Below are 12,984 nucleotides of genomic sequence, written 5' to 3'. Positions count from 1 at the left end.
ATCACCAGACCTCCACGGATACCTGTGATAAAAAAGGTAACAACTGGTCAAATTCATGTTCACAATAAATGATGAATATTTTTATGTGTAAAGATTGATTATATGTGTTAAACTGACTTAGCCATTTGTGCTTAGATAACTCCACATAATTTGTCATGTTTCTGTGACAATGTATTTGGATATTTAATATTTAATATTTAAACCTGTGGTGACTCAGCCTGAGTAAAGCAGGTCCTACTCCGTAATGTAGGTGAGAATCATCTAGTCATCTGGAAGCCCAAATTAAAGCCAAAAGTCCAACTGCCCTTGAGGAGGAGAGACGTTGTAGCAGATAAACATGGAGTTTGATCTACTTTAGCATCTTCTCCAGACTGACGATAACTCTCTGCCTCCAACATATACCCACAAGCACACACATTGTCTCTCTTTCTCTCAAGGTAGCATGCATCTTTATTTTGTTCATTTGAACGCAGCAGCACTTTCTGTATTGCTAGATCTAGCAGTCCTAAGGGAAGAACATCAGAATACATGATTGTAATGAACATCTGAGACAATGCTTTCAAAGTGGCAGGTGTGGTGAAATATACCGAAGACATTGTCCAAAAGACAGAGGCTGGTGATATCTAGAATAAAGGGGACTTACATAGATACACACTATCGATGTCAGATAAACATATGTGTTTGTTTTCTTGGGCTCGAATGATTATGGCTTAACAATTTGATTGGCCTTTGAATAATAAACCCTATTTCTAAAAAAACACAGAAAGAAAAGAAAGGCACACCATGAAATTTCTGGCATGTATAACTGCTAAAGAGAATTGTCTGAGGGGACATACCAAGAGGCCACAGTAGCATTTCTTGTTGTAGGGGAAGAAAAAACAGCAACTATTTATAAAGTATGTTTTTATGAGAATTGCAGTTCCAGGCTCTTTGGTGTCTGCATTGAATCTCAAGACAGAACTCTTATGAGGTATTTCTATTCTGTCTTCATGGATGTGTGACTACAACACACATGCTCAGAAACAGATGGCAAGAAGTCTGCACACCAGACTCTTGCCAGAGCCAGGAAAAGAGTCTGTCAACCCAGGTACCTTGAAAAGCTGGTGGAAGATCAAATGTGTGAGAACACATTCTGTTGTGAGGGTTGATCTCCGCTGGTGTTTACTGCCCTGCATTTTCAACAAGGGTGTGGTTAGGCCCCCTCCTCCTTGTCCTAGGGACTTTTATGTCAGCTATGGAAAAATAAGCTATCTAGAGCCAGGGCTTCTTTTGTCTTTTATGAAAAATTGTATGTATGGAGAATGTAGAGCCACTTGTAGCTCATAGGGAGGGCCATGCTTCTGAGGATGTAGAAAAGGTAAAGTTTTTTCAGGTAGGGATTAATGAGGGTTGACAGATCCCTTCAGGAGTAGGGACCTGAGTTCCACTACAATGATTAAAGAAGATCCTGTGGTGTACTCAAGAGCTGAGTAGATTTTTCTGTTTAGGTGGAAAGATGAATAGAGTGGTGTCCTGGAGCCAAATGTCATAGAGCCAGTTAGGGAACCTCTCAATTCAGCCATGAACAATGAGAACACACAGATAAGGGTATAAGGGACACCTCAAGCCTTAGCTGGAGTATAAGGGGTACTGATTTGGTGACTAGCATTACCATTTAACATTTTAAATATTTACCACGCAGTTAAAAATTATCTCAACACTGATTCCACTCAACTACACTCTGCTTCTTCACATCTATGCAGAAAAAATCATTTATACTTGCTAATGTAGTGCACTATTGTTGGACTGTTAGCTAACTTTCCCAATTTTCCATCTTCTTTCCATATCACTAGCATATTTGATATACAAATTTTAACTGTAAAGACAGTGGATCATTTTAAAAGCTTTGATACATGCCCTGGAATAACTATAGACTTTGGCAAGATTCATGATACACCCTTTTAAAATGGAAATTGGAGAACTGCGAGATCTTAATATAATACTGGGAGAGGAAACCTTGGCACACATTCTTTGTGGAAACCCTTGGCAGTATCTATGAAAGAGTAAAGAGAGGCTGCATCAGCATCTGTTCCCTTAAGGCTATACTCAGGGAGCCTCAGACACAGGAGCAAGCATGATTAATGCAGCAACAAATGCCACTTCATTAGGAAGATCTAGGAAATAAGACCATAATAGCCAATACATCAGGGAATAAACCATGAAAACTGGTATGTTTGTGAGTAATTAAGTATGGAACAGGGGCTGGAGAGATGGCTCAGAGGTTAAGAGCACTGTCTGCTCTTCCAGAGTTCCTGAGTTCAATTCCCAGCAACCACATGGTGGCTCACAACCATCTATAATCAGGTCTGGTGCCCTCTTCTGGCTTGTAGTTGCATACATGCAGGCAGAAAGCTGTATGATGTATGCATAATAAATAAATAAATGTTTAAAAAATATGGAACAAAAAATGAGAATGATAAAATTACACTGGGGTAGGGGGGCTGGAGAGATGGCTCAGCAATTAAGAGCACTGACTGCTCTTCCAGAGGTTCTGAGCACTGACTGCTATTCCAGAGGATCTGAGTTCAATTCCCAGCAACCACATGGTGGCTCACAACCACCTGTAATGAGATCTGATGCCCTCTTCTGGTGTGTCTGAAGACAGCTGAAGGGTATTCATATAAATAAAAATAAATCTTTTTTTAAAAAGAAGTACATGGGCGAGAGTGTTTCCTACTAGTGGTGAGGTGGTAGAGTCAGAGAAATTCATTCTGGAATAATTTATTTTATAGCCTTGACTTCATAGGAATGGCTGAAAAATACTATGGTTGTAGGATACTTTTTAAATGTTCTAAAATAAACATACTTAGCATAAGTAAATCTCTAATTAGTTTCTATCTTGGATTACCAAGTGATCCATTAACTACTTTGCAAATGTAGAAAATGCATTCACATACTATTAGGATGAGAACTATACTCTTCAGCCCCACCATATTATTATCAGGATGCTATGTTTCCTCCAGTTATCATCTTCCCACGTGTATACATATGTGCATTGTACATGTGTTGAATGTGAGTCTAACTTAAATGAGCCAATAAAGAAGCACTGTTTGATCTGTGGCTCCTGTGCATTGAGATGACCCTTGATATCTGTGCTAAGCCATGTAACCCACTTCTGCTGCTACTCCACTGAGAAATGGCAGCAATGTGATGCCAGCACTATTCATTTTCACCGTTTCCTTGCCCTGATGAAATAATACTTTATTGTTACTTTAAGTTTGCTTTACTGTCCTAATGGTCCACTTTGATGCCTGACTGCTCAGCAAAATGGGTGTAAAAGGCAGGATAGTCAAATACAACACTGTTCTGTAAGACAGCATTAGTTTCTACCTGTAAGAACACATGTGTTCATATTTTCACTATTGTAAAAATCAAAATAGTGCCGGGTCACCTTTGTAAGTTCCTTTTTACTCAGTCTTATTTAGATGGTATTGTTTGACCTTTCTTTTTTAAGCATACAGCATCTGGTTTGACCCTTTCTTTGACCTCCCCCCGCCCCTGCCCCCGTCTCTTTCCTATAACACCCAGTATTCCCAGGCAGAACCCCATCCAAGTACTAACCAGGCCTGCCCCTACTTAATTTCTGGGTTCAAACAAGATGCGGAGTGTTCAGAGTGGTATGGCCCTAGACTTGAATCTTAAACATTTAAAGTCTTCTAATTATCTTTGCAAGTCTGGAAATATATTCAAGGGGGTAATATGTTTTTAAATGCATTAATCCTTCTTTTGTGGTCCAGCTTATCTCTCAATTTTGGGAAGGAGGCCACAAAAACTCTGACGTACTTACTTACTTACTTACTTACTTACTTATCGTGGTAAATGAAGAGTAAGCTGAAGGTCTTTTACATACTAGAGAAGCGCTCTACCACTGAACTACATCCACAATGCACAGGTCCATTTTAAAGATATTTTTAAACAGTTGTTCCCTATGTTTCACATGGTAATAAGATAAAATATATTACTAGATTTGCAAATCTTTAATGTCATTACTGACATTTCCCAAATTATGCTATTATATACCCAAAACTTACATTATGCTTTCTTATATTGACTATAGATTTTTCAGCCTATCTGTTATGAGTTGTTTTTTCTTAAGAATTATTCATTTTAGGTATGAGTACACTGTAGCTGTCCTCAAACACACCAGAAGAGGGCATCAGATCCCTTTACAGATGGTTGTGAGCCACCATGTGGTTCCTGGGAATTGAACTCAGGACCTATGAGTCGGTTTTGAATTGCCCACCCCTGTCCCTAAAGGCCAATGTGCTGAAGGCTTGGCTGACAGTTGATGTGTTTTGGGGGAAGTGATAGATTTCTGAGGGTTCTGACCTAATCAAGGGATTAATCTCTTCGTTAGCAGTGAGGAGACAGTCTCACCCAGTCACTGCCACACTGAGCAGACTAAGAGTTCCCCTATGCTATTAGGGACCTCAGCTCAGTCTGGATTTCTTTCTTTCTTTCTTTTTTAAATATTTATTTATTTATTTCATGTATATGAATACACTCAGATCCCATTACAGATGGTTGTGAGTCACCATGTGGTTGCTGGGATTTGAACTCAGGACCTCTAGAAGAACAGTCAGTGCTCTTAACTGCTGAGCCATCTCTCCAGCTCCTCAGTCTGGATTTCATAGCTGTCACTGAAAGAAATTTCCGAACTAGTCAGTTTATGAAGCAGTGCTGGAGATTTGTATTAAAGCTATTTTACTGTAACTTAAGCACAACAGTTGAGAGAGTCAGGCTCTCAGAAGAAATTAAGGCTTATCTGAGAGCATGAATGTGAGCTTCTCAAAGACAGAGTTGCAGATCATTAGATATACCCAAGTATGTGTGTGGGCTCCACAAGGAAGGATAAGCTATCCGTTGCCAACATTAGCCATATACTCTATTTTTTGTGGCTCTCAGTTTACCTCTCAGAAGATAGTTAAGAAATCTTTTCTCCCTCCTTTGGTAAGTGAGATATGGTGGCTACGAAGATGCCTTAGGTAAAATTCCAATCTAATGAAGAAATACCAGAAGCCTCTAGTATTGTGCAAGATGTTTTGTAAATGGACTATTTGGTGAGTTTGCTAGAAAATTCCAGGATTCTCAGCTGGGAAGGGAGAAAGGCTTTTTGCTCAAAGCAGGAAGGGAAGATATAATCCAAGAGCACCTGGCGAGGACTTGTTAATTGCAGTGTGCTGGACTTCCTTCTTTGCTGGCAGGAAGCTTTAATTGGATTCCAGGATGGAAGGAAGTCCGTCCTTTTCCTTTTTCATGGCCCTGGGATTTTCCCTGTCTTTCTACTCTGACTCAGCTTGATGAATCCATAATGGTGGCCTTATTGGAAACGGGTAGAGGCTAAGAGGTAGGGCCTGGTTGCAAGAATCAGGTCAGCAGAGTACACATCTTGTATGGCTGGCCCCTTCCTGTCTCTGTCTGCATCCTGACAGAGAAAGTAAGCAGTCTTTGCCACATATTCGTTTACCTTGATACTCTTGCTTCACCTCAGGCCCAATAAAACAGAACCAACTGAGGATGGCTGAAGCCTCTGAGAACAGGAGGCAAAATTAATCCCTCCTCATTTCAAATTTGATTTGTTCATGTAATTATCATGGTGACAGAAAGGTAGCTTGTTTGTTCATTTATTTATTTTGATTTTTATACTTTTGTGGTGGTTACTACTTGACCGAATTGAGAGTCACCAGAGACAAACCTGGGGAATGTCTGTCAGGAATTATCTTTGATTAAGTTAGTTCCTTGGTACTTGTGTAATAGCTTATCTAAGTTAGGCTAATTGAGGTGAAAAGATTCCTATTAAATGTGAGTAGCACCATTCCTCAACTGAAGTACTGCGTGAAATGTGACAAGAGGAACAGAACAGCATCTATCACACTCTGCTTCCTGACTACAGATTCAATGTAGCCAACTGCCTCCTCCAAGCTTCTTCCACCATGCCTTCCCTACCATGATGGATGTGAACTAAAATCAACCCCTTTTCTTTTAAGTTGCTTTGGTCAGGGCATTTAACACAGGAAAGTAACAAAGCATTCTTTCATAGAGAGGTAGAAGTTGAGGAGTATGAGACTCTTAGTGGGTTGATTGATAGGGTTTTATTTCTTTATTAAATGGCCTTGTTTATCAGCAGAACTCTCATTGCCTTAATTCATTTCTTTCTTAAATGTTACTGTTTTTCTATAGAACATTCATTGCCTTCAGTGATATTAAAAAAATACCAGATTTCTTATAGAGTATAACTTTCACCATTTTTTTAGGTTCATCCTCAATCTGTCATATATTATTTTACACTTTTTCTTCTCTTTGCTTAGAATAGAAAGGGGAAAGGATGTAGATTTTAATCTAATTGCTCCTGATAAATTACAAACTTGGAGTCTTGAGAACTAAGCTATATTTCTTTTATAAACATTGCAAGTCCAATTTCCTCCTAGTCTCTATGTTCCCCTTGGCTGATTTTTATCTTCTTCTGCAGTTATTACTGCAGCCCTACGAATGACAATTTAATTTAATATCTCTAGGCAGACCTGTCTTATCCTACAGGCTTTTACCCGATTGTCTAGAGTTCATTAAGGTTTTTAAAAGCAAAAGGTCTGATATAAACAGTTTCAGACATCCCTGGCTGAGCTTCCAGGAGGTGGGGGAACCAGCTGCAATCTTTGCATAGTTTTTTCAAGGCCTCTTTGAAGTGTTCGGCTGGCTGATGCTAACAGACAGGGAGTTTGACTGATTCTTTAGCTGAAGTCCTTTTGCTCAAGGAAGGCAGGGTAGGAGGAAAGAATCCAATAGCCGCTAGTTAGGAGCCCCATTGCCTTATCCCTCCATGTCTGGTTTTTTTTTTTTTTTACACACACAAAAAAAGACACAGCTGAACAGTGATGGTGATTTTTAACAGAGCTTAATACTTACCCAGGGCCACTATCTACAAATCTAAAAGTCAGCTTTTTCTAAACAAGTGATACTAGGAAAGGAGACAGAACAGACATGGAATTTTGATAATCTCGTTAATGAAATCCAGATTTTTTTCTGTGACTGGGACAATTTTTAATCTTAGTAGTTCTATCTTGTTCTAATAAACAAAAGTATACTTTATGCTGAAAAAGTTGCCAACTGAAATGTACTGGCTTGAAAATTGCTCCCCAGCTTTGGCTAAATGAAAGCTAACTTGGAGGGTGGTTTCACATACTCCAGGATAGCTTTGAACTCAAAAAGCTTTCTAACCCCATCCCTAAATGGTAGGATTACAGGCCTTCTAAGGTGAGAAAGAGGCAGTATTTCTTCTATGAGGCTCTGCATCTGACTCCACTATGACTCTGTATAGGACAAAGACAAAAACTTACAAGTGGTATTTCTAGATGACTAGATTGTGGCTGCATATATTGCTCTTTAATTCTCTGCACAATCTAATTATGCATAATGATCATTCATGGTATAGTTCTAAAAGTACGTTTTAAATGTTCTTCAAAAAGTTTCTGTTGTGTATAGAAAAATAAATCAATCAGAATCAAAACTCTGTATTGTTAAATATAATTTTAGATTAATAACTGCAAAATCATTTAATCATCTAATAAATACATGCTTTCTTTTATTAGTAAATATATGCTATATTAGGCACTGTGCCAAACACTGAGCTTCAGGATAACCAAAATCATTGTAATAAATGAATAGGGCATGAAATTTTATATGTATAATTAAAATGTATAATTTCAGTATCATAAATTTGTCTATAGTAACTCAGTAACTTAACTGAACAATTTTAAAAATTAAAGACAGTATTAGCTTAACTATAGTCATACGCTGAACATTTAATATATTCCAACTTAATCATTTTAGAACTGTATATTCATTGTGTAATCAAGTAATTCAGGTCATGTTTGTAAAACGGTGAGATTTCTGCCAGTTTCTTTGTGCCTATGTTGTCAAAACTCAGACATGAAAAATCAACTGGGAAACCATTAAAAAACAGTAATTTCTGATTTACAGGTTGCTAAGAGTGGACAACAGGCTAAGAAAGGCACCCAAGTGTTAAATTTTAACATTTCCTTTATGTGTACAGGTAGACGGCTTCTGCTCCCCTAAACACTAACGTATTATAAGGTCTGTAACTTATTGCATATGGGATTAAAAACTTTCTTTGGGGCCTTTCTTTAAAGTTTTCAGTTTAGTGATTACTAGCCTTCAGCTGTGGTGTCAGGGACAGTATCAACCAGGGTTTCTAACAGTACTTACCCTATTGGAATAATCAATTTCCTATTTCTGTACTACACCAGGCCCTAACCAACAGTAAAATAAAGACAATGTTATTGTCTAGAGGATACACATTACCTAAAAATCAAAATGAAAATATGTAAGTCTTAAGAGTTCACAATGGAGTTTATGTTTCAAGTGTGGATGGGATGCACTGGCTGCAGCCCAACAAGGCCTGTTCCCCCAGTGAAACTATTTCTAGGAAGTCTATTAAATGGGGTGGGGGGCAGGCCTGCTGAGAGGCTGCTTCTGGGAAATCTAGCAAGGGTGAAACACAATGAAGCTGTTAACCTATTTTTGTTCCGGAGGTTTACAGTGATGCAGGTCTGTGCATAACCCTGTAAGGCATCTGTTATCTATTGTGCTGGGTCCCAGTGCACCCCTGCACTGTGCTTTGAATGGTAACACAAAAATATAGCCAGATAGGGCTATTTTCTTAAGAGCAAAGAACCACAGGGGTTATACTCACCTGGATATCAAGCTATAGACGTTTTTCCACCCTATCATACCTCTCACTACATACTTCAGGCAAATTGAGCTGTGCTAAGGCCTATAGGTATAGATTCAGAAGGGAATGTGTACCCAAATCACATACCTGTAACCGAAAGAGGATTGCAGCATACAGATGACATGGAGGAACCCACCTCCTTTTCCTGTATGGAATTGGGAAAATGGACAAGATCTGAGGATATTCCTCAGTTTACCCCAACTATTTAGGGACAGCTGGAGGCTTAAAAATCTAAACCATATTGGACAATTTTAAGAAATTCTATCTTCACCAAGAGGATTTACTCTTTAAGTTTGTTGAGCAAATAATTCTATAAACCTGCACTAGATTCATAAACTTATACCCCAAAAGTTTATGAAGCCCCAAATAAAAGGAAAGTTATACGTGTCCCCCCAACACTTTCAGAGTTTTTGTAGCTCATTTTTTACTGTAGGTATTTGTGCTTTAAGGAGACAATAATGATTACCCAGGTTGCTTTTCAGTTGCTTTATTGACTTTACATTTTTTTCCATGCAAATGGGCAACACTGTACTGTTGACAGAAACTCACACTGAGTGGGAAGGCAATTTCCAATTAGAAGTTGGCAACACAAGCCCCGCCTGGCACATGGAAACAAGGCTCACCACAAACGGGTCATTTAAAGGCATGTCAGGAAAATGCAAGGGCTAGGAATACAGCGGGAATCACAGTATGAATTTCAGGGGAAATGACCGAAGTCAAGGCATAAGGCAGAATTCATCGTGATGGTCGTGGTGATTAGAGAGCTCCCCCATAAGAATACGCAGACAATTTCTCAACTGCAGCTCCCTAAGCTTTCTCCGGATCTCTCTCATCTCCTCCATGAACATTTCCATATCATCTCCATCTCCACCCAACCCATCATTCATCTGCCTGTTGGGAATGGCCCATCGAAAGTTAGGGGCAAGTCGGCGGGCCTGTCCTCTCCGGTGATGATTGTGGTTGTGGTTGTGGTTGTGGTTATGGTTGTGGTTGTTGTTGTTGTTTGCAGCAGGCTGGTGGCCCTCACCTCCTCCCACGGGGCGGTCTTCCTGTCCATTCTGCAGGGGCTGCTCCATTTCTTCGTTTTCCTGGTGGATATTGGCCATGATGAGATTTTGTTTTCGGGTTGTTATTCTTTGAACACAAGTAAGACAGGGCAAGGAAAAAACTGAATGCTTGGTGCTGTGACCAGCAAAATTCAGAGACTAACTGCAAGGGTTTTTTCATTATTATTTTCCCCACCTTAGGGTCTCCAGGCAACCTCTACGGAGCCTCCATTTCGAGTCCCTCCTCCCACCCCCCAGCTCTCTTTTCCCTCCCTCCCCCAAAGCCCACCATTTTTATTTCCCAGGATCCTTTCCCTGAGCTTTGAGGCACCAAAATGGAGGACTGAGATGGAGAGTAGTGTGAGGTGGGGGTTCTCACTGGGGTCCTAGACCGGGTTTCCCCCCACCCCCCAACAAAACACACACTGCCCCTGAACCGACCTGGGCCTATCCCTTGCCGCGTAGTCCTCCTCTCAATTCTCGCTGCGAGACGCGCCGCCGCGACACCCGGCTAGCAGACCTGCAGACAGGGTGGGATGGGAAGGGCTCGGCGCGGGCTCCGCACCGCACCCCCTTCCCCAGACCCGCCGCCCATCCCCCTACCCGCAGCGGTCGCCCACGATCTCCAGCAGCCCTGCCCCATCCCAGCTCTCCCTGGCTAGCGCTCTCCGCTGCCCGCAGGCCGGCCGGCCCAGCCGCCCCTTTCCCGGGACCCCCGCGCCGTTCCCGCCCCTGAGCCGGGGCGCCCCTTCCCGGACGCAGCCGGGGTTCCCTCTGCGATGCACAAAGCAGCCGAGCCGCTGCACCATCCCGCGGTGCGCGCCCGCCCGACGCCTGGCTGTCGCCTTCAGGGCCGCTGCGTGCAGGCCCCTTACCTGCCCCGCTCGCCTTGGGCCCGATGCCAGCCCGCCGCGCGCAGACAAGCTCTGAGCTGGTGGCCAGACGCGAGTGACGACTGCACCCAAGGCTGCGTCGCTCTGCAGCCCCGGGTCACGTGAGGGCCTCGCGTCACTGCCAAGCTCGCTCCCCCAGCTCAGGAGGCCAGTGCGACAGGAGGCCCCGCCCCCGCCGCCCGCCGCCAGCGCTCACCTCGGGCCCCACCCGTCACTCATCCGGATCCTCACCAATCTGAGGAACCACAAGTGGCATCACCATCAGGAGGTTGGACATCTCCCTTCCCTGTTACCAGGGAGAGTCTGCACCATCCTCCATCTCTCCCTCCCACCAGGTCTTGGCTTTGGCCTTCTTTGAGATTCCTCTCCACCTTATACAAATGTTTTCTCCAGGATTTCTCCCCATGAGACACCAGGAGGTGGAGAGTGGGATAGACTGTATATATTTCTCTTCATTTCCTTAAAACACACACACACACACACACACACACACACACGTACACGTACACGTACGCGCGCAGGCATGCATGCGCGAGTACACACACGATCAGCATGCTTTAGAAAATTCAAAATTATAAGGACCACTTCTTTCTGAAATGCTGGGGATTGATTCTCTAGTTTAATAATTGCTGGAGAAGTTCTCATCTCCTGAGGTGTATTTACAAAGCGCTTCAACCCCTGCCCCCCAATACACACACTACTTAAACATAAAAAAAAAGCCTGTCTATGTTGTTGAATTTCAGTCCTCCTATGTCAGCTTCCCTTGTAGCTAAGGTTAAAGGCCTGCACTACCAAGGCTGGTGAGTTTTCAGATTTGAAAGAAATGCTTCATTCTGCAAAATGAAAACAAAATGCTGTTTATGCCATCAAGCAGAAAATATCTTCTCTAAGTTTTGCATGTCAGTTTTGAAACACATTGTATTAGTCTGTTTCAATCTTTTATTTAAAAATAAAAGACTCTTGCTGAATACAAACTAATGCTTTAAAACAGGTCTGGAATGGTTTCTACAGAGAGAAGTCATCATTTTATATGAATTTTTGGTGTGTGTGACAGGTTCTCAGTATGTAGTCCCTAATGGACTGGAGCTCGCTATATTTAACAGGCCTCAAACTTGGGGTGATCTTCCCTACCTCTGCCTCCTCCTTCTGCCACCCAAGGCCTGATGTTATATGAGATATCTCTTATTTCATAGACCTCAGGAAAAAGAGCCATTTTAATTCTTTGCTTTCCTCTCCAAACCTTTCAGACCGCCCTATAAATATTTAATGAGCTGAGAAATATAAAATATCTAGAAGTTACTCCGTAAACCTACTCCGACATGAGTGCCTGGAAAAATATTAGAAATAAGCAAAGGATGGATGAAACAATGAAACTTGGTATGAAAATTCATTGGAATGCAACTGTTTCTTCTACCCTGAAATCACTGTTTTTGTTTTTTGCAAGTATTTGTTTGCTTTGAAACAAAGTCTCACTCGGTAGCGCAGACAGGCCTGGAGTTGAAATCAGCTTCTTTCAAAACAAACAAAGAAATGTCACAGATAGAAGAGGGACTTTGGGAAACATAGTTGCCAAAATTTATAATTTACTAACTTCATTATAAGAACAAAGTTGCTTCTAGTCTGAGCCTCAAAGTTCTGCATTGTGTCCTGCTAAATGAGGCAGGTCGCTCAAGTGCACATGCTTGGTGTGTATGGTTTGGGAGCTATCCATCACATATAAAATTATGAGTTTGGAGATGTTAACATACAGCTCCAAATTCTCAAATTGCAAAATTCTAGCCAGTCATTGCCTTTTAAGATAATGCTGGTGATTTGGGGATTCTGTCTCACTGTTCACAATTCTTCCTTGTTAAAAAAGAAAGTTTTAGACAAATTGATCAACTCAAACAAAGGATGATTCAGAAACTAGGAAGCCCATGAAGCCAGAACAGATTCAAAGGCACTGCTCTTCAACATGGTCGGACCACATGGAATATGGAAATGTACAGAAAACAGAAGTGAAGTCGGGTGACAGCTTGATTGATTATAGCTTAGTGCTTGCCTTTTAAAAAAAAAATAGTACACTGGTTAGTTTTTTTGTCAACTTGATATAAACCAGAGTCGCCTGGGAAGAGGGGCCCTCAATTTAGCAATTGCCTCCATCAACATGTACTATAGGCAAACCTAGGGGAGTTTTCTTATTTAATGATTAGTGTGCAAGGACCAACCCAACTAACTGCGGACAATGCTGCCCTTGGGCTGGGTCAAATAAGAAAGT

At 41.5% G+C, this 12,984-nt stretch overlaps 1 protein-coding gene across 2 annotated transcripts; it reads right to left on the bottom strand.

Moving 5' to 3' along the window:
* Window positions 1-9,259: 9,259 nt before the first annotated feature.
* Window positions 9,260-10,821, bottom strand: Bex3 (brain expressed X-linked 3). Of its 2 annotated transcripts, none has more exons than XM_032890251.1 (3): window positions 10,710-10,821; window positions 10,276-10,354; window positions 9,260-9,922 (listed from the first exon to the last, which is right to left on the bottom strand). In XM_032890251.1, exon 3 carries the CDS (start codon window positions 9,892-9,894, stop codon window positions 9,505-9,507), a length of 390 nt encoding a protein of 129 aa, XP_032746142.1. In that variant the 5' UTR covers window positions 9,895-9,922; window positions 10,276-10,354; window positions 10,710-10,821; the 3' UTR covers window positions 9,260-9,504. The 2 variants fall into 2 exon arrangements, with proteins under 2 accessions (XP_032746142.1, XP_032746143.1); XM_032890252.1 differs by having other exon boundaries at window positions 9,260-9,876; window positions 10,710-10,799.
* Between the last annotated feature and the right edge of the window lie 2,163 nt (window positions 10,822-12,984).

Source organism: Rattus rattus, chromosome X (genome assembly GCF_011064425.1).
Source record: "Rattus rattus isolate New Zealand chromosome X, Rrattus_CSIRO_v1, whole genome shotgun sequence".
NCBI classification, from domain to species: Eukaryota; Metazoa; Chordata; class Mammalia; order Rodentia; family Muridae; genus Rattus; species Rattus rattus.
Note: the sequence above shows the minus strand (reverse complement) of the source record. Positions and strands in the feature narration are given on the sequence as shown.